We start from the raw sequence: 21,846 nt of genomic DNA on the forward strand, positions 1-21,846 counted from the left end.
TGAAAGAGCATGGGGGAGATTGAAGTCATATCATAGCTATACATGGGCCAGCCAGCAGTGATTTGTGAGAACTACATGAACAAATAGCTTTGGACCATCTTGATCATGAACAACCTCAGATGGAGGCAAGGAATATTTAAGTCTCCACTTTTTTTCCTTAGTAGTTAGAGCAATTTCTCAGTGGGTTTTTTGGTGGGTTTGGGTTTTTTTATATAATTCTCCATTTTCTTCCTTATTTTTTTTAATTTTGTATTTTGCACTATAACCTAGAGACCCAGTTGAGAAAAAAGAAAAACAATAGCATGGAAATTTTTACTGTTATTTAGATCAGATAATTTGATGCTAGCGTTCTGCACTGCAAACAAGGTTCTGAAAGAGGGAAAAATAATATCAAATAATTAAAAGAAAGTATAAATTTAAATAAAAATTTTAAAAATACACTATTGCACACTATCCTGTAGCAAAGTACCTACCATGAAAAAAACATGCTATATTTTTAATGACAGCTAAACAAATAGTGTGTACAAGTAACATTTCCTTTGCTTTCATATTTATTTAGTAAATCTAGAACATTTCAAAGTTATAAATATATATATATATAGATATCTATGTAGAACATAGCCAAATAAATATATATGAACTGGTCAATGTGCAACTGGGTATATACACCTTGGCTCTTTGGCTTAAGCTCTCTCGCATCCCTCAGCTGGGCCCTGGGCAGAGGTGGCCTCATGCCCTGGCCGTGCTCTGGGGTCCCACCCTGCACCCCCTGCCCACGGAGCCCCCAGCAGTGCCCAGGGCTGGGCCAGGGGCAGCAGCTCCTCCAGGGTGAGCAATGGGCACTGTTGGAAGTCAAGGTGCTGTTCCAAAACGGAAAGTGGTTTAGGCAGAGGAGCTCGTGGTTTAACCGAGCTGAAGGAGACAGGCAGTGCCCCGGGGTGTCCCTGTATCCAGGGCATTTGCCGGGGTGCAGCTGATCTGACGCGGTGACACCCAGGTGACACCAGGCTCAGGCTGTGCCGACAGTCCCAAGGGTTTTCCCATCAAACACTGGCTGTTATTTAAACCTCTCCTTGATAAAAAACATTACCAGGTTGAAAGCACTCTGACTGCCAGAGGAATCACTTCCAGGCAGAAACTGGGAATGGTGGAGTTGGACTTGCTGTGGATTTGTCTGGGCGTTTGTCACCTGGCATTATTTGTCTAAGGAAACGTGTTTGACAATTTCCAGTTTTTCCTTAGATCTCGTGGTGGACTTTAGCCTTTTAATAAATGTTAGTATATCAGATCGTGTCCTTGACAGTATTTTACTTGTATGAACCATGATAAAACATTAAAATCTTCATACTCTTCTGGCAGAAGTGTCAATAAACAAGAACGAGAAGCATAGCATACGATATATGTCAAAGTAATGTTCCTTTTTAGCTTTCTCATCAACAGTAAAAAATGTTTACAATGTATGCCAAGATCTTCACTTTCTGTCTAACACCAGTTAGAGGTTCTGATCTTACAGAAATTGTGTTATAATGGCCTCAGCCTCGTTGCTAGGAAACAATAGATCCCAATTTTTTTATTCCTGCTCTAACTCCTGTGCTGAATAGTGACTGGATACTGTACAGGTTTATGTTATATGGCTGCAGTTAAATGGTCTGATGCATTTTGCTCTGGGTTTCAGACCAGAAGCATGCATTTTCTACAAGAACATCCCAGCAACACACTGTAAATATTGAAAGTTAATATATTATGTGTCAATATTTGAAAAAGAAAGTACTTTGACTATTTCATTTTTAAAAAATAAAGGTGCAAACTTATGGCGTGTGATGTTGTCTTTGTTTACATCAGTTTACATCAGTATTTGCGATATTCTGGTCATGTCAGTAAAAGGAGCTAAGTAAGGACTTCAGCCAATCTTGATTGATTCAAAAGTTGGGGACAGGATGTTGCTTAGCAAAATTTAATTTTATGTCTGATTCACCAAAGTTCATGCTTATAACTCTGCAGGTTTCACTGCTGGTAAAATCCCAGCCAGTTTCTGGGCAAAGGTTATTATATTTCATCAAAGCAAATGTGAGAGGGAAAAAATATTCTGTTAAATGCCTTTGCACTCCTAATAACAGAGTGGGTGAAGTCAATGGTGCTGGTAGTATGAGTAGCAAAGTTTAAGTATCTGCATGTTCTTTAGAGCTCCCTCAAATAGATGAGGATGAATGATTCTGTGTTATCAAAAGTATGTGCCCAGGAAAATAGAACATTAAAAGCCTGGTACATGCAGCAGAGAGGAAGGGGACATGAATGGAGGGGCACAAGGAATGCTTAAGGCTAAAGGAAAGGTTACATGGCAAAAAACCTTGGAGCAGCTGAGCTGGATAAGAACCAAGCAGGAGGGCTGAGGCTGTTCTGGGTGGATGAGAAGGAAGTGATTCCAAAGGGATGCTCCAGTAGAAAAGGGAAGAAAACCAGCCTGGGAGACTGTATTGATTTAGTGCTGCAGGAGGGCTGTCAGAGCCGTAGACAGGGAGCAGCGGAGGGCTTAGTGGAGGCAAAGCCAGAGCTGAAGGAGCATCAGTTGCTGCAGAGGAACAGCATTGCCTTTTTGGCGAGACGGCCAGAGCAGGTGTAACACAGTGAGCTACAAAGCCACTTGCCAGAGCTGGGGCTGTGGCAGCGAGGGGACAGGGTGGGAGGGCTGGCAGGGGAACAGAGCAGCAGCAAGGGGCTGAGCCCAGTGGGGCTGCAGCCTGAAGGAAATGATGGGAAGGAAGCAACAGGTGATACTGACATCATGTGGGAAGTCATGCCCGCAAAATGCAGCTGCTGCTCTCTGAAAGGATCTGTAGCTCCTCACACCTAAGTCATCGTATGAAATCTATATAATTTCCATATTACTGTTCCCATAACCAAGCATCTGCTTGTTATCACAGGCACCATCAGCTTCTCTCTGTTTCCACCTTGTTTAAGCCTACAGCAATTCCAGACCCTTGGGTACCCAAAAGAAACAAATACAAGCCTCTGTCTTAATAATTTACCTCAGAAACTGAAAAGACATTCTCAGCTTTAAACAGAAATGGCATCTTCTAGAGTATTTTATGTCTTTTTCAAAAGAACAATGCATTTCTGGAGTCAACCATAGTCAAACCAGTTATCCTCAGCTCACTGCACCGCAGAGCGGGTGAGCAGCTGCTGCTTGTGTGCTGCGGGTTTGCCACATGCAGCCTCAGCCTCAAGTCAATAGGACAGTTCTGTAGGAAACAGCCCCTGGGTAAAGTTCTTCCCACTGCATGCATCCCCTACCACTGTGCAATCATCTGCCAGGGATGGTTTCCAGGCACACCTGTTCCTGCTCCCAGGAGAGGCCAGGTGAACGAGAGGTTTAGACCCAGCAGTCAGAAAGCAGAAGAGCTCCCCGGGAAGGCTGGGGCTGCATGCACATACTGCCAGCACCCAGCAGCTCAACAGGCTTTGGGGAAGCATGGTTTTCAGGAGCACAAAGCTGGAGAGGAGCTGCCAGGGACCAGATGCCACAGGCTCACAGCAAGCTGGGAGGAGAAGGGAAAGATTCAATGGGCACAAGTGACAGCAAACCAGCCACTGCATTTGCTGAGTTACGTAACGATAAAAAAAACAGCCTTTAAATATTTTATTAAAGAGGAAATCATGCTGGATCTGCCACTGTAGGGCACTGTATTAAGGTAAGACTAATTTCAACCAATGAGCACATGTACAAAGAAGGCACAGAGCAACACGTACATGCTGTGTAAAATATGATGGGACAGTTCACCATAGATGAAATTTGACCTTCATTTAGACAGAAACTGAGTAGTGAGCTGAAAATGTCACAACCACAACTTTGCAACAGTGTTGCCCACTAGTCCCTGTTAAGACTGGGATGTTCATTTATTGCATTTATTCCTATTGCCAGTTTACAAGAAACTTGTGCTTCACAGAAAATCTTTTTTTGCTTGCACTGTCTCACACACACATTCTCTCTCACAAACACAGAGGGGGTAAAAAGGTAAACCATTCAGCCTTATCAAATGTTGCATGGAGCATCCCCACCTTGCTGAATCCTGGACTTTGCAGGCCACTTAGTTCTGTCACTGTTCACATCCAACTTGCCTTTAGTGAGGTGAAAACAAGGCAGGTGTGGGGCCTCTTACTGTGCCACTAAGCTGCAGGTGGCTGTGTCTGGTGCAATTCAGTTAGTTTTGTTCTCCCCAAGCCTGTAGCCTGGCATTTCTGGGAAAAGCCTCTTTCTCTCTTAAGAAATACTATCAGCCTTCCAAGATCTGCAGAAGAGACAAGTATAGGCATAAAACAAAACCAGAGCAACACAAAGGTGCCTATACAATGTTAAAGGGTTGGTTTTTTGTAATTTCACATATTTTTGTAGTCCATTTGCAATCACTGTTAGTCATGTGCTTTGGAAGGGAGCATGTGAGACTCACATTCTTTTAGTAGTCAGGACCATTTGTGTTTGTTGCAGCATGACAATTGGTGGCACAAACCAGCCAGCTGGACCAGATGCATCCCCCTTGCACACAAACAAAGCTGGGCCCTAGCTGGGTTCCCTCCCAAAGCCCACAGGAACTCACACAAGCCTACCTGGCAAAAACCCACGTAGAGGCAGTCTGGACTGTGGACTGCAGGGCAACACAGCCCTACCTCCTCAAACACAGCCCCATCCCCTCAAACAAGAGGGCCATAGGACACCCAGTCTGTTCAAAAGTGTTTCCTACTGTCTGCCGATCCATTAGCACAGTGTCATGGCACTTGTTCCCCCCAAAATGCAAAAGGCATGTACTCTGAGTTCTCCAGCAGCCTCTTGCTAACCCAGCACAGCTGACGGGTCCTGTAGATTCAAACCTCTCCTCCAGGAGCCCAGCAGCAGCATGGAAACACAGATAGGAAAAGAGAGAAAAGCTGTCATGGAAAAATAATTTATGTTTTTAACTTGTATGCAAGGATGGCTTGTTTCAAGTACAGGGAACACCTTAAAGCAAAGAACAAGGCTTTCCACTTCACTGGGTGTTCTCGGTTACTCTGTGCATTATTTAAGCTCTTGGTCATTGCAAAAATGACAGATTTTGTTACAGGGCAGAGCAACTGGTTCGATGGGAAATCAGTTAATGGGGATCCTCATGGTGTCACTTGAGAATATCTTTAGGAACTGTATGAATGACAAACACAGCCCACCCAAGGCAAGGACACTTTAATGCAAACAATTCTGCTAAGGTTATAAAAGGAGACTTGCCCAACTCTGCATAAATGCCAACCAGAACAAAGCAAAGCAAGATACAAAGGCAAGAAATGTAAAATTAATAACCAATTATTAATTAAAAGCTAATCTTGAAGGGAAAAAATATTTTTTACTTGACAGTACAAGGGGGAAAAAAAGACATGAAGGATTTAGCAGTTCATGGTTTTTTATCCTCTCTTAGGAAAAAACAAAATTAAACCAAAAATTATCCCACCCTAAGTTCAAAGTATTCCGAAACTTAAATTTCTACATCTTGAGCAATAAATTCTATGAAATACACATTTCTGCAAATGTTACAAGAAAACTCACAGAGTTGTATTTACTATCATATAAATCATTCTGTTTTAAAGCATGGATTAGAGGAGATGCTGGAAGATGTGTTTATGTCACACTTGTGGAGACATCCTCATGATGGCTGCAGGTGGAAGTCATAGCCTTCATTCCTCCCTAAGAGAAATAATCACAAATATATTAACAGATGAACACTGCAAGAAAATGGACAGTCCAGAAGGCTCATACTCCCATGAGCGAGGGTGCTGGTGAGGGAAGGCAGCCATTGCTGCCACAGCACTCAGGAATGCACATTAAAAATCCATTTTCTTATCACATTGACAGGCTCTGTCTGTAATGAGCACCTGAGTGACAGCATTTCAAATGACATGATAACAAAGTTAGGGCACATTTTTGGCAATGTCACTCTGCTGGCAAGTTCAGGTCAAATATACAAGTCTAAGATCTCTGTCCCTGCCACTGTGGAGGCTCTGCTCAGCTGTAGCCAAGGTTTCCTCCCCCCACCAGTACCTGGGCAGTAGCTGGCTTTCATGTCGTTGACAACTGGGTTCTGCAGGGGTGTTACAATGCCTTGGTTGGGTTTCTGGAAGGCCAGAATGAGGTTCTGCACTTTCCGAAAGAGCCTCCGGTGGACCCCAGGCGCTGTCTGCAAAGCCAAAGGGGGAGAGCTGAGAAAGGGCGCTGAGTGCCCAGTGCCTGTGCTGGCACACAGGCCTTGTCCTCAGAAATGCACACAGCTCCCAGGGAAGGAGCCAGCCATGGATATGAACCCCCTTATGTGCCAATTCAAGATGACTCAATGAGCTGCACTGCTCTCCACTTTCCCAGGGGCATCTCAGTCTTCCTACACTGAGCAGTTTCCAGCAGCGTGGCGATAGAAAGTTGGAAGAGATTTTTTAATTGCTACAAGAGAAACACACACTAATTACCTACACTCACCTGCCACACTAATTAGGCTAACTTACAGGTGACCTTTTGCTGTTTCTGACCCTGACTTATTGCAGCCAGTAATTTAACCTCCTTACCAGTAACTTCCTAGCCTGTATCAGTAAGACAGTTCCATCCTAGAAACACCAGTAAGAAAACCTAGGGAGCAACCTGGGCTTACTGCAGAGAGGGAGTCCTCACACCACTGAATTCCAGCAAGGACACAGCCTCTTTGCAAACCCTTCTTGGAGCATTCAATGCTGGCTTATATGTTCATTGAGCATTCCTGTCTACCTCTTGTACAAAGACAGTAGCCAAATGTTACCTATTTATTAAAAGGGAGTCTTTCTATCTCTCTACATTAGCAACTTTTGAAACAGTATGAAATGAAACTATGTGTGCTTTTAATCAAGAATCCAATGTTTGTGTTAAATCCTTCAGGGCATTCTTGTAATAACTCCTCCTCATCAAAGTCAAGGGAGGACAAGCATAGGTCCTGCCAGCATAGTCCCACTCAAGGGACACTGCTCTCACCCAGCAGCTGTGAGCTAAATCCAGCCTCCCTGGCACCAGCTGGAGTCTTCACACTGGCTGGGATTTCACCAGCACTGTTTTAAGCTCTCTGCATCATCCTTGAAAGATGGGTGTGATCTGAGTTTGCTCAGAGATTAACCAGCCACAGGGAAGGAAGCAGAAACAGGAAAGGACCAGCTGCATCTGGAGTCTCTTTTGGCCTTGGAGGCACATACCATGGGGATAAGTTGGACAGGCTGCTGTGTCTAACAGCTGAGGCCAGCATGGTCTTAGCAATATTTACTTAAATGTTTCTGTTCCTTAAGAGAAGGGCTGGTATAATGGATCTGTAACTGGGACCTTCTCCTGCAGAGGATGTACAGAGAAGCCTGGGCCTTCAGCACACCTATGGTGTGAAACTCAAGTAAGGTTTGCCTAAAATACAGCCAAGGAAAGCCCAAAAGCCACACACAGAGAGCCAGAGGAGGTCACAGGCCAGACATTGTAGCAGGTCCATATAACACCAGAAAAACCTCACTGTAGATGCTGATGTCACCTGGGGCTAAAGGAGGCTGCAGCCTCAGTCAGGGAATTACCTTCCACAGGTGGAGGTCCCTGGCATCCTGGAATCCTTTCACAGATGCCAGTGCTTACCTTGGCATGATGGGTGCACCATCATCCTCACCCTGTCCTGAAAAACTTCTGTCTTGGGCACTACAAATCCTAACCCTTACAGGGTGCTCCTGATGCCTTATAGAAAGAATTACTGGGCACTGTTCCCAAGGGTCACACAGATAATTACCTACTCCACAGTAATGTCAGTCACTTCCACCCCCTGATTTGTTGAGGGTAACCCCAAGAACCAGTTTTGTCTTCCAGAATCACTTCTAGTATACTAATGGCCGAGGAATTATGCCTGTCTAGAAATTATATAATATTTGTAATAAATGTTCATTAACATACAAACAGAAAGCTAATTATGAATTAACACACAGAGTGCATCCAAAGAACAAAAAATTTATAAAATAAATAGAGATTAATATCCCAATTCCATCAACCTAAATGTTGTCTGTATTATAAGTAATGTTTTCCTGCACCCAAATTACCAGTTTCTCGTCAGATGGGGGAAAATATATTTTGTATCAAGTTTTGGCTACCCTATATGTATTTCACACTAATGATGAATTCATCTGGATTAATGAATTAAAATAGTGTACATTGAAAATTATTTCTTCAGTATTCTGATATTGGTGGTACATAGGATAGAAGGAAACAGATTGTGCTTGTCAAATTATACAACCACAATATTTTTGCCATTTAAAATGATGCAAAATGATGCACTATGGCATTATGCAACAGCTGAAATGAAACAGGAAATTAATTTATGAGTTCTAGACGGTCAGAAGTGGCACCAAGACGTTACTGATGGATGCACTCTAGATCAATTACCATCAAAGAAAATCAGAATAGGCAGAAACATGAATAATTTGAATAAATTGCATTAAATCTATAATCTATATCAAACAGGATGTAGAAACTTTCAGAAAGGAAAGTACACACCTCAGCACTCCAAGATCCAGTTTCTGTCTGGGACACTCTGTAGGTATAAACATAACCCTGATGCCTGTGAAAAAAAAATATCAACAGGTATTTATTATTCATTTGTCCTGACAGTTTTCACAAGAACTACACTGTTACGTGACAGTCAGCTGACTTCTAGCTGGCTAAAAGTTAGCTGACTCTCACATTAAAAAGTTAGTCTCTGCTAACTTTTCCTTAAAAATAAATTCACCTCTAAAGGCTCTAGGTAGCTAAAAACCCCACTGGCCAGATGCAGTGTTAAACCTACTGGGTTCTTTTGGGATGAGAGGGATTGGTCTGACTCAGATCTAGTTTAGCAGTATTCAGTTATTTTAGGTTAAATGGCGCTACTTTCATTCCTTCCTCAGCATTTTTATGAATTTTTTCAGTGACCTCCTTTCACTGGCACACAGCAGAAACATTTTCCCGGCAAAAAGAGAAGGTGTATTATTGACAGGTGGCATTACTGTTCTGTGATTCATTCAAATGCAGATGTTAATAGAAGCAATGTCATAACTGTAATTTATTTGGGAAGCTATACCCACAAAAAGGAGTTAAACAATTACTCTTTGCTTTGCCCGTATGTTCCCAACTTTCAAATACTGATAAAAGAGGCATGTAAGACTGTGGAATCTTCCTTCCTTTAAAATCTGAGTCTTTGGGGAATAAGGAGCCATATACTAATAACAAGGCACAACTCATGCCAAAGTCACTCTTGCTTCTCTCATGAACCCAACTCAGTGAATGATTTACATGGTAGATTACTACACTAATATCCAAAAATTTAGCTCAGAATCAATTTATAGCAGCTCCATGGGTACAACATTAGTTTAGATGATATCAGATAAGAAAGATTGTATAGAGTTCAAGAAGCATTTGGACAATGTTCTCAGGCACATGGTGTGAATCTGGGGCTGTTCTGAGCAGTGCCAGCACTCAATGATCCTGGTGGGTCCCTTCTAACTCAGCGTATTCTATGATTCTATGCTTCTATTTCACACTACACAGATTTACATGAACACACAGTAGGATTTTAGGGACCATTCCTTATTTGACCATCAATTCTTTTTCTTAAGAAGGCAGAAATATACTGTATTTCTTTCCAATTATGGATGGCATTATAGCAGTTACTCTGAAATATGAGAAACCATCAATGACACAGATATTGTATGATTGCAATTATTTATGCTCTGTGTCATGGCTCCTGGATAAATTCCTGTTTAAAAGTCATTCCAGCAACCTTTGCAAAGTGGTGTCTGGTATAATTTGCCCAAGCAGGAAGTCTTTAAGAGCTGCCACTCTGCGATAACCCCACGAAGTGGGAGCAAAATGCCTGTGGAGATTTGTGAGCTCTGCCCCCACCACTCAACTGCCATTGTGATAAGGCACGGAGGTGAAGGACACAAAGCCATTCCCTCCCATCCAGGCTGCTGCAGGGACAAGCTCCCTGTGCACAGCTGAGACACTGCCCTCCTCTCCTTGAGTATGGGAATGTGCCTGATGCTGCCCCACAATCCCACCACAACATCATCCACCTCTTCGTGTCTACCAAGGGAGCCTTTTCCCCAGACTTTCTATACATCACCAGATAGACATGAAAGCAGCTGGCCATGCTCACTTCCTAAGGAGGAAAACAGCCATCATTGCTTTTCCCCTCTGCTTTCCCCAGCAAGCCGCAGTCCATCAGGGATTTAGACCTCACGAAGAGATGTGAAGAATCTGATATGGCTGCAGGAGGAGGGAAGAATTTGGAACTGCTTTCCTGTCCATGCCGTGGCACCATTGTCAGTGGTGTTTGAAGCCAGAGCTCAAGCCCAGCTGTTAAAAGCACATCCCTCTAAGCCACTAGATTACATACATTCATGTTCAGGGAAAGCAGTGTCTCCCTTTAGGGCCCTCAGACAGTCCTGTACCATCATGTTCTTTCTTAAAGACTGAGAGCTGTGCGTGTGTCATCAGCTTTTCATGATAATGTGAAGTTCACATTAATCTTTTCTTAAAAATCACAAGGAGCTTTCTTGTACCTAAGTATGTAGAATACCAGCCAATATATGGTTACTGAAATGAGGATTTTACAGGCAATAATGTACTGGGAAATACCAAACAGTTCCTGGCATTTTGTTCTGACACTTTACCGTGTCTGGGTTCCTACATTGTTCCATCTCTTTGAAGTGGGTATTTAACCTTCTCTGCACTGATTTTTTTTTAAAGCCTCAAACCCACCGGAATCAGTATCTATACGTCTAAAACTCATGCTCTTGCCTCCTGTTTTCAATACTACCCTGTGCACAAGGGTATGAGTAACCTGGTCTAATGGGTGGCATCCCTGCCCACGTCAGGGCAGTTGGAACTAGATGATTAGATGAACTGGATGAACTAGAGGAGATTTAAAGTCCCTTCCAACCCAAGTGATTTCATGATTCTATGATTCTACTACCCCTTCTTGGTTCTTGGTTTACCCAAAAGAATTCCAGCTGCTTCAGTCTCTTTAAAATCTGATTTTTACACAAATAGCACAGTTGTCTGGAAAGCTGCCATTTGTTGTTTCTTTCATTGTTTTTCTACGTAAGAGATTGTATGAGTTGAAGGGGTTGAGGGGCTTCAGTGCTGTTCTGACTCTGAACTGCCTGTTGGCTCTCAGCACTCTGCCAGAAAGGTTTGATAAGCAGAACAAATTGAAAAATAGAGGTCAGATAAAGTAATATTCAGTATTGAAGTACGGTGAGATACAAGATAGGCATCTATCCTGCATTTTTCCAAAAATTACACTGTAAAATATTTCAGCTGAACACAGGGAAAGCACAAAGGATAGCTCAGATTAAAAGCCCATGAGGTTCTGAAAAAGGAACAAGAATTTGGGAAAAGGGATGCTTTGAGCACAGTGTGGAGAATGGGAGGAGTATGACATTGTTATCACAGCCTCATGAGGGACAAATGAGAGCTCTCCACTCTCCTGGCAAATGTTCATGTTTTTCCCAGAGAAGGAAAGACTGAAAGGTCTGAGGCGATTTTACTGTGCTTAAGTTGAAAAACACAACATTATCATCTGTTATTGGCTCTGAAACCACCAGGAAAGCGAGCCACTGTGTAGATGGGAGATGACCTGGACATCCACATCTGGTTGGTTCTTCGAAGGAAATGCACAAAGGAAGGGGGATGTGTTTTGTTAAGAGGGTGAACAGCCAGGTCTTCCCATCAAACTACTATCCACTGGGACCTTGGTTTCCACAAGGAAAGCAAGTTTCAGCTCTTGTGATAAGTACTCTCCCAATGAACATGATCTTATCAAAACTTTCTGTCATACAGCAGGAACTTACTTCATTACCACTTCAAAGAGGTTTTTACCTTCCATTTACAAGTGATATGATTTTTGGCCAAGTTTACTGCTACATGTGCAGTACTGCTACAGCCTCCCATGAGAAAAGTTTTTATGATTTAATCTACCTAACGTTAACTAAGATCAGTGTGGGCTGAAGGAAGGTCAAAGTGTTTTTCTCAAAAGAAAAATTAAATGCACAAATTAAAATTGAGATTGTAGAGGACATTACCTTCCAAAGAGTAAAGCGTGTAACTCTGGGCAAAAGCAGGTGAAAAAGTTCATTTACTGAAGCTTAAGTCACAGGAAATGAGAATTCCCCAGCTAACATGAGAGGACAGCTCAATTTTCTATGTTTTACTCTCTTCAGGGCAGAAAAAACACTCCTAGAGCGACACAATGTTCCTATACATGGTGTGATCTCAGAGAGCACTCTCAGTGACACTGGTGTACCATCACATCTTGGAGGAGGACCAGTTCATGACACCCAGGTAAAGATTCAGTGAAGGACTCTCCCATCCCTTCACCTGTCCCAGGGACAGACATTGCCTCACTCACAACAGCTCCTCTCTCCTGCCAGTGAAGCTCAAGGGACAGAGCAATCATGAATTAACATCTTGATGAATTAAGCTCTATAAATTTTTGTTCATAGGCAAAAAAATGCCAAAATGCTGATAAGGGGAAGCAGAAAAGAGCCATTGCTGTAAGGACGATATCAGATAGCACTTATGAAAGAGTGCTTTGGTCACCACTGAGATATTTTAATGACATTTCACTTTTTTTTTTGTCTCCATAGGGAAAGATATGTTATACCAGCTGGGAACTGCACTAACACAGTCTCTATTTTAATACCTTCCCTTGGAAAACTTTGTCAAAGGAAAACCTAGAAAAAGTTGCCATTACGGGGACCAGTCCACTTTATGTTATAGGCTTTTTTTTCTTCATACCTAGAAAATTCCTCCCAAAGAGTTACCAAGACAGATGACATACTGAAACACCATCTGTCTACCTGTCCTCTCCATTCCTCCTTTTCAGCTGTGATCAGACCTGTTAAAGCTGCATTTACTTTAAGAGGTGAATAATTACAATCTTCTGCACCATTGAAATGGCCTGAGGACATTAGACACATGCTGCAGATTAAAATTAACCATGACATTTCAGCTGCATGGTATACTTTAAAATCATTTCCAAATATTTTGCATCTCAATTAGGAAATTTTATTAAACTAATTTTTTTATCCATTTCTGAGCCCAAAATTGAACAAATAAAAAGGGAGAAAGACAGGGAGACAAGGGAAAGCCATGCCAGCAATAAATTACATCAATTTCTTCCTCTTACATATCTTTCTCTTCAGATGTCATTGCATTATGTCAATCAGCTCTTCTTACCTGGTATATTTACAACCTGACCTTACCTTGGAATTTCGCTTTACAATGTAGTTTAAGAACCAGACCATGGTGTGGCCCAAAAACAGTGGTTCTGAACATTTTACTGCCCATAGTCAGTTTCTTAATAACTTTGCCACATTTTAGCATCTCAGACTGAAATTTCATTTCATAGGGGTTTGTGTCACCCTTATTTTAGGGATGGAGAATGCAGAAGGGAACATGTTAGGCAAAACAGTGCATTTCCCATGTTAAAAAAAATAATCTTCTAATTGTCAGAGGAGGAGGTGCCCAGTTTTCAGAGTAAGACATAAAATTTGTTTGAAAGAAGGTATATCTCTTTCAGTCTCTGAAATCAGTAGTGCCTCCCTAGGCTGCAAGAGAGGCACTCTCTGAAGGTTGTCAGCAGTTGCAGCATCACCATGTCTGGGCTGGCTGTACCAAGGGCACTCAGCCAAGCAGTGTCCAGGACCTCAAATGTATGTGCGTTGCCTGGCCTAGATTAGTGAGATAAAACCAGAAGCTGATTTAGTAATGGGGCATCTTGGACAGGAAGTGTGGGACTGGGTGGGATGGATGTGGATGGAAAGAAAAGGGAACCATGCCAAGTGGGCAAGGAAACAGCAATGAAAATCAAAGCCCTGACAGAAAGACTACATGAGTAAGGAAGGGGATCTACAGAGGTAAAGTATGAGAGGGCTTGAACTGGGAGCAGCACAAAATGCTGGAACAGCCAGGAACAGAAGATGGGTGTTTTGGAAGCCAAAGCTGTATGAAACAAGGAAACAGACCTCAACAATGCAAGCAAAATCAGCAAGTTGTGCAGAAAAACATTCGGTAGCCTCAGAATCCCTTCCCATTGCCCTCACACTGGGAACCCAAAGCTAGAGGGTACTGCAGACCTGAGTCACCTTCCTCTTCCATGAAACAGAGTTAAACTCTTCATCTCTCAAGCAGAGATAATGCTTAGAAACCACTTAATGCTATAGAGATGAGTACGACACTGCTCTGAAGAGGAGCCCGCCGGGGCGCTTGCAGGGAACTCCATGCATTTGGAGCGGGGGTCAATGGCATGGAGAAGATGAGCACAGGAGGTCAGGTTGGAGCCACTTCTGCACTATCATAGGTGTTTGATGTAGGTGCAGATCAGCTCCTGAATGCCCAGAAGGACCAACTTCAGGCAGCTTCCTGGTGGGCAACCCTGCACAGGAAATGTGGATGATGGCATGGGCACAACAGGAGCTACAGAGGTGGGAGATGGCTCCCACAAAGCCAAAACTCTTGAATTTAGGGGAATACACAGCAGTGCCTTGGAGCCTTCAATCTTCTCCTCACTCTCTCCTGGCATTTGTATTTTCTGATTGACAAACAGCCTGGTTCCCTCCTTATTTAGGTCCCACCTCTACAATCAAAGTACAGCAACTTAGAAATTACTACCCATCAGCTAACTCAAGCTGAAGAAGTAGTATTCACATTGAGATGATGTGCAAGATAAAGCTCTATGTCTGCAAGAGTGAATAAAATAGGTTAAACTGGTGTTTACAACATCTGAAAAGCCCAACAGAGTGACTGTAGCCTGACTCACAGCAGCTCTTGAGTTAGCATTTATGTCACTGATTTCTGTCACTGAGTCCTATATCAACACTTCTTGTGGGAAAAATTTACCCTCAATACAGCATCAGTAACAGATATTAACTTGCTGTAATGCAGTAGCACTATAAAGAAAATGCATTATCTTGGTTTTGTCTTCTGAAATTAACAAAACCTTAAAAGAGAAAGTTAAATCTTGTGAAATAGCTCTGAATTTATGCAGAGATTTCTGTGGAAGATTGTCGGTATCTTCACCACTTCAACACTCCTAACCATCTGAAGAAATGCTGCTGATTTACCTAAAGAGCAAGTGTGTAGCCTTTCTGAGCAGGGTTTGTGTCAGTCTGGTACAAGGAGATTCCAGACAAAAGCAATAACTCAAAGAGGAATTTCTTCAAATTCAGAAATAAAGTAAGAATTTATTCTAATCTGAGATGCTAAGCAGATGGATATTACTTTGTGGCAGGCCAATAACTTAACCTTCCACTAAGCTTCATCAATTCCATGATTCAGGCTGTCTACCCTTCCAAGAAAAGCCATTAGAGTATGTGATGTTCATTAGCCAAGTTATGCTCTGCAAAGACAACACTCACTCTGGTTATCAGGCACCTGAAATACTCACCTCAGTAAAATTTACCATTGTGCTATAGAAGACTTTTTTCAAAGCTGAAAACTGTGTGTGATATTTACAACAGCAACGTTGAATTGAGGGTTCTTTTGTTCAAAATCACATTTTAACTGATAATGACTATTGTGTGCAATGTTACAAAAAATGCAATTATTCTGCCATTTCTATCAAAAATATTTCATAGGAAACGAAGGACATGCTAAGCTGAAGCTGGCTTGTGATCCTGTATTACACCTTCATGCTGTACAGCTGATGTATCTGCCGCATCAGAAAGTTTCAGCACGTTGCCTTGAACTTGTGCACTGTGGTTACAGTGACAGAAAAAACAGCACACGTAAAATCTGATAGGACTGCAGCCTATCCCTGTTGCCATTACTGTTGCTTCAAGAGCTCTAAACAGCTTTCAATTCCAGCTTCTGATTATTCTCCACAAATTGAATGCAGCACAGTACACAAGCGGCTGGTTTCAAACAAATCATCTGAACATACACTCTGACAAGCACGTCATGTTTGTCTTACTTAAAGCTCTGAAACAACTACTAACATTCTCAGTATTTTCAAGTATATGAATTTTAAAACCCAAACTACAAATGCTTTATCTTTGCCAATTCAGGCATGAGCTGCTTGTTTCTGCATGTGTGCTCATATATCTGTGAAGGAACATGGGGCTTTTGGTACTCTCAGGCATCTTATTTATACATTTTTCAGGCAGGGTTTAAGAGACTGCCCCTCAGAGTAGTCACCATTAGTGTGTCCCGTGTCCCCCATTGACTTCATTAGGAGCTGTGAGCACAGAGGATTTCTGAGGGTGCTAAAAATGTCAAACGGGGCATTGAGCAAAGAGGAAACCAGACCAGTAAAGAAAGCTCCCTGGAACAATCAGGTTTGATATTAAAACCCTGGTGTACTGTGTGTAGCGTCTAACTAGTTTATGGGTAAAACGTGTATGTTTTATAAAGTATATACATTTCTTCTAGCCCAGTTTTCAGGAACAGCAAAAATCTTGCTTTCCAATGCAAGTCCAAAAATTTCCGGGAAAAGATTGTGTACCTCTTTTGACATATTCACAACATCCTTAAAGTATATATTATCAATTCAATAATGATATTCATACAAGGAAGATCTGGGAGCATCTGGTATTAAAATCTTTGCCAAATTCCGAAAGCAGCACCTCTGTTTGCAAGAGCCCTGGAGCACACAACTGAAAATCAAAACCTTCCTACTCTTCCATGCGTAGTTTAATTGTGGTCTTAAAATATTTTTGAAAGTGAGTCCTTTTGTGCTTTGCCGCAGTCATACCAAGAAAATGTTCATTGTCTCTTTGAAGGCTTTCAGGCACACAATGTGCACACCCCATCTTCAGAAAGTGGAAAGCAGCATTCAGGGGAGATAAATCAGTAGCGCAGGAGAAACAAAGAAGAGAGAAAGCAGAGTTTTCTAGATGAATGCTCCAACAGGGCCCTGCCTGCTGCAGTTACCCACCTCTATAGGTCAGGTTTTATGCTACTACCTGTCTCTTTTATGCTTGCCCTGTAAAATCAGCGTCAGTCACAAGGGATTCATGAAGTCTTGACTCTTCTCCTTTTTAAAGGCCAGGGCTCCACTCTTTAATTGGAAAAGCAAAAGGTGAATGAGCCTGACCATGAACACTGCAGTCCTTATTGTGTGCCTTAAGAGGCTCAAAGCCTGCTAAAATAGGGCTTTTTGGAGGTGCTTCAGGGGGAGGGTGTGGTGGAGATTGTGGCATTACAAATTTATGCATTTTCTTGGGAAAAGGAGACTTTGAGCATAAGCAATGCAGTGAAATCACAGGGCCTAACAATTACTGTACCTGGAGCTGGAGTTGCAGAGCAGCTACCAATGTGAGTTCAAGCAGATGATACCATTGTCATCCAAATATATGCTTAATTGCTCTTCTGATAAATATTTCTTTTATCTTTGTCAGAACTGTGCCTTGTAATTCCCCTGTGATGGAAAAAGGAACCCTAAGAAGGGTTAGACCTGGGAAGCTGCAGGGCTTTATATTTGTTTTGGTTTGTTTTACTTCTCCAGGGAAGTGGAGGGAGAGGGTAAAGAAGACAGACTAAACACATCTTGATTTTGAAAAACTGGACTATTTTTCTCTTTTTGTTTTCTAAGGGCAATAGAAACACTATTAGCAGTATAAAACAGATACACTTCCATTAGAAATTGTCATTAGGAACATGCAAAATGTTTTGTTTAGCTCAGATACTTATTGCAATATATCTAATGGCTGACCAGCCTTATTTCCCATGCTTCAAAATCACTTCATTACTTCCAGTAAATTCATCTTTTGTCTGGTCTTCATATGTCTAGATATTCCAATAGTGATCATCAGAATGGATTCTGAACCAAAATGTAAATTGCTTTGTTATTCCTAATAATTTCCATTATTTATTTAGAATGAAGTATTTTAAAAAGTAGATAAGTACTTATTTTTTCTTTATTTTTCTTTTTCTTACAGAATGAATACAGCAACTGCACATTTCCCTCAGTTTTTACCAGAGCTCCCCTGCACATGCATGTTTTTTACCTGTTCCATCTCTGCCCATGATGTCCAGACTCGAATTTGGACACGTTATGTCCATTGGCTTCTTTTGCCAAAGCCAGCCTTAGCATTCTCCACTGAATACATATCGCCATCTCTCATGCCTTCCTTTCCTTCTGCTCCAGTCTCTCCACTAAAGTGCTCTGCTTTGGCAAACTTTGCCTGTCAAAGCACTTCTCTAGTTTATAGCCCACATTTCTTCAAACTGTCATTGCTATCTCAGTGTGGGATCCTTTCCTGGTATCTTTATGAAAACTGTCTCCATAGTTATTGTGTGATATGCTGTTTACCATATCTGCTACTTCTTACGTAATTATTTGAACTGAATATTAAGAAGTGTTGGAACCAAGGCTTTTTTTCTGTATCAGTTCATACGCATCGTAACATTTTTCATTTAAATTGTATCTGGATTTATCCAAGATGCTGTTGCAAATTTCCTTTATAGAATAACTATTAAGGATTTGTGTTCTGTAAAAAGCCTGCATAACTTTCACCATTAATTTTTTTTTTTTACCCTTTTGTTTGGCATATATATGTTTAAATGCAACATACCATGAAGACACGAATGGCCCATAATTCCTGGAAGCAATTCAGTAGCGTTCTGTTTCTTACTGAAGTATCTTTTCCTCCAAAGATTGTGGAGCTTCACAGTTAGAAATGCTTTCATTTCTTCCTATTTTCATTTTCCATATTTTATTTCATTCATGAAATTTCTTTTGAAGGGCATAAATTACTACTAATATACAAAAAATCCTAACTGATTCTGTACAACTGAAAGACCTTGTTACATACCTACATACTGATTTAGACTGATGGTGGGCTAATTCTGATATTCTCTATCTTATTCAGCATTGTAACACTCTTTCTGACCCTTTCTCTAATGCCTTAGTGTTTCACTCGCACTGAATGACTTCTAAGGGTGATATATCCCCATTTCGTCTGATAGTTATTTAGAAGAGATTCTGCTTTTATTGCCTATTCCCATCACAGGAATCATAGCACTCCTTACCTCTTGGTATGTCTATTCCAGTATCATTTAACTCAAGATGCTTCTTATTTCCCTTTTTTCAGCTTGCTGTTAGGGTATTTGTTAGCAGGAGCACCTATCTCGGTTCACCTGATTTCATGAGAGAAGAAAAAATACTGCCACAAAGATTTTCCCAGAGAAGAGGCCTGTGTAATTTCTGATTGCCTATAACCTCCTTGCATGTCTCCATTTACTGGTCTATAACAGGAAGATAATTATGCTCACTCGGGGCTTAATTACATATTGTCAGAAATGTATTCAAGGGATTTGGGTAAAACCTGACTTAGGACCCTTCTCTCTCTTGTGATTTTGCCAGGTACCTGAGTTCCCTGTTAGCTAATTTCATGATGGACCTAAAGGGGTTTTCTCTTGTGTTCCTTCTCCAACTGAAGTAAGGCCGTAAGTGTCTCGATAGACACATCTTTGTTTTTCTGATGCAACGGTATAGTGTCACCAGGACTTCCAAGAACTTTGCCAACAGTAGGGTAATTAAATTTCCTCATTAAAATAAAGTCCCAGGGTAACCTTTACCCTCTCTCTGACGGACTATCCCATCAGATCTCTCCCTTTTCACCCTATCTGATGAAATATTACCACCTAGTTCTTTACCATCAGTATTTCATGTGCGTTACAGGTAGTTTGCTCCAAGCCTCATGGCTTGTGAGACAAGCCACAAGCTTGTGGGACTGAGAGCATCTTGAACAAAGGCACATGCTGGATGGCAGCACACCATGTTACCTTTCCCAATGACAGGGACACTGGGGATGCAGCTGAGCACACCCATGGGCACACTAGAGAAGCAGAAGAGCACAGGCAGAAAGCAAGAGGATTTATCCAGCACAAAGAGGCCATACACACCATCCTGAGCTAAGTTGCCTGGCATTTCTCCATGGCACCTTGCTTGTCTTTCACATGTTCCTGCCTGCTTTCTCCTTATGGCTTTTTGCCGGTAGGAAGTGTGGGCTCTGCAAGGCAGAACCTGCTCCTCTTTGCTTTGCAAAGGACCCCACACCACTTATTGCACTCCTCTGCCTTAAGTAAAGGTGAAGGAGCCAAAAGTCTCACTCATGTAAGCCGATGGTAACATCAGAACATATTTTGTTGTGGGGCACCCCATATTGTGGAAGGAAATGCTGGAAATCAGCTGCCAGCTGAGCAGCCCCTCCCAGGCCCCTGCCCTCGGCTCCCATACTCACAGCACACAGAGGCAATAGACTCCCGGGATGCTCTCGCTGTCCCGCAGCAGGTAGCTGCCATCCGTGCCCGCTGCCAGCAGCAGCTTCTCGCCGGCCTCGCGGGTGATGGCCCCGTGGTAGACAGGCACTGTGTCCATGCCGGGGCCGTCTCCCGCCGCAGCTGCTCTCCCTGTACTTGGCGTTTCCTCCAACAGTGCCTCAGCCGTGTGCTCCCCTCAGCCTCCCCGTCTTGGTGGCAGATGTAAACAGGATGTGTTCACACCTCTGAAGCCTCTGCACAGGGTGAGACAGCACTGAGGGAAGAGTGAGGAACGAACACAGAATTTTTGTGGGTTTTTTTTCCTTTGCCCCTTTCTGTTTTCCTTTTACGTAGGCCATGCCATACCATACTCACACCATCACAGCTCTCCTGCAGAGGTGTCGTTTCACATCCACCCTCAGCCATGTGGCTCCTGCTCAGCAGGGATGGGACTGATGAGGCACACAATGGCCAGGGGGCCAATGGCTGCCCTGGCTGGCACAGGGAGGGCAGGACCAGGGCACTGCTGTCAGCGGCTGTGCCAGGCAGTTCTCTCTTCTGGTGTTAACCCAAGGGGATTATTATCCCAAGCAGGGATTAATTTTTAACCTCTTGTTTTTAAAATCCCCAAGGAGACTAGAGGAAATCATCTGACCTCATTGTCACTGTCCCACCAGACTACTCAGGCTTCAGGTGCAAGCACAGGCACCGCTCCGCAGCGGCTGCTCCAGTGTTCACAGACATTGGACCCAGCTAATTCACCTCATGAGGGGTTGTTTTCAAAGCCTTTGTTGCTGTTTAATCACTGTTAGTGCCAGAGTGGTCATTAGTCCCACTTGAAGGCAGGCAACAACCTTGGCACATGCAGGGAGACCCCTCACATTTTCCCAGATGCCGTCAGTGCCAATGGTGCCTTCATGTGGGGCATGAGCTGGCATCCAAAATCCAGAGCCATGTCTGAAAGAGCCATTTCTCTTCACCTGTTGTGGCTGAAGATATTTCCTCAGTACACTTGTCAATTGAATGCTCCCACATGCACATGCAGGTCTGTTTGCAAACAAGCTGTCAATGTGCTTTATACCCCCACAGATATTTCCATCCCACAGATATTTCCACCCATGGAAAAACTGAACATGTTTTCCTGCAGTTATGGCCACCAGGTCGGCTCCATAGGGCTGCAGCAAACTCAGGGCTAAATTCATCCCTGGCATAAGGCTGCCACCCTCCCTCAAAGAGCCATGTTCCCACACCACAGTTATGACTGATTCCTTTTAAATTGAGTTTACTAGCAGGACAGGGCAGAATGAAATCATCTCATCCAGGTGCTCACAGATGCTGTGTCCTTGTTGAAGTTAAGGATAGGTGAAAAAATATCTCTCAAGATACACACAGTTCAGGAACAAAAATTAAATTAAAAAACACCCAAAATAATGGCTGCTCTTTTTAAGTTTCAATCAATCAATCAAAATGATTTCTCTCAATCATTTCACAGTGCATGTCTTTATGTTTTGATCTTCAATATAGTTTTTCCTTGGAAATATTTTTTT

General features: G+C 42.5%; 1 protein-coding gene across 1 annotated transcript; it reads right to left on the minus strand.

Annotated features, from left to right (window-relative positions):
• Window positions 1-5,663: 5,663 nt before the first annotated feature.
• Window positions 5,664-20,417, minus strand: SH2D1A (SH2 domain containing 1A; the record flags this gene model as incomplete). Its single annotated transcript, XM_082289164.1, has 4 exons — window positions 5,664-5,704; window positions 6,059-6,194; window positions 8,549-8,612; window positions 20,281-20,417. 4 exons carry the CDS (start codon window positions 20,415-20,417, stop codon window positions 5,664-5,666), a joined length of 378 nt encoding a protein of 125 aa, XP_082145290.1.
• Window positions 20,418-21,846: the final 1,429 nt, after the last annotated feature.

The sequence above is a fragment of the Coloeus monedula genome (assembly GCF_965178545.1).
Source record: "Coloeus monedula genome assembly, chromosome: 12".
In the NCBI taxonomy this organism is placed as follows: domain Eukaryota; kingdom Metazoa; phylum Chordata; class Aves; order Passeriformes; family Corvidae; genus Coloeus; species Coloeus monedula.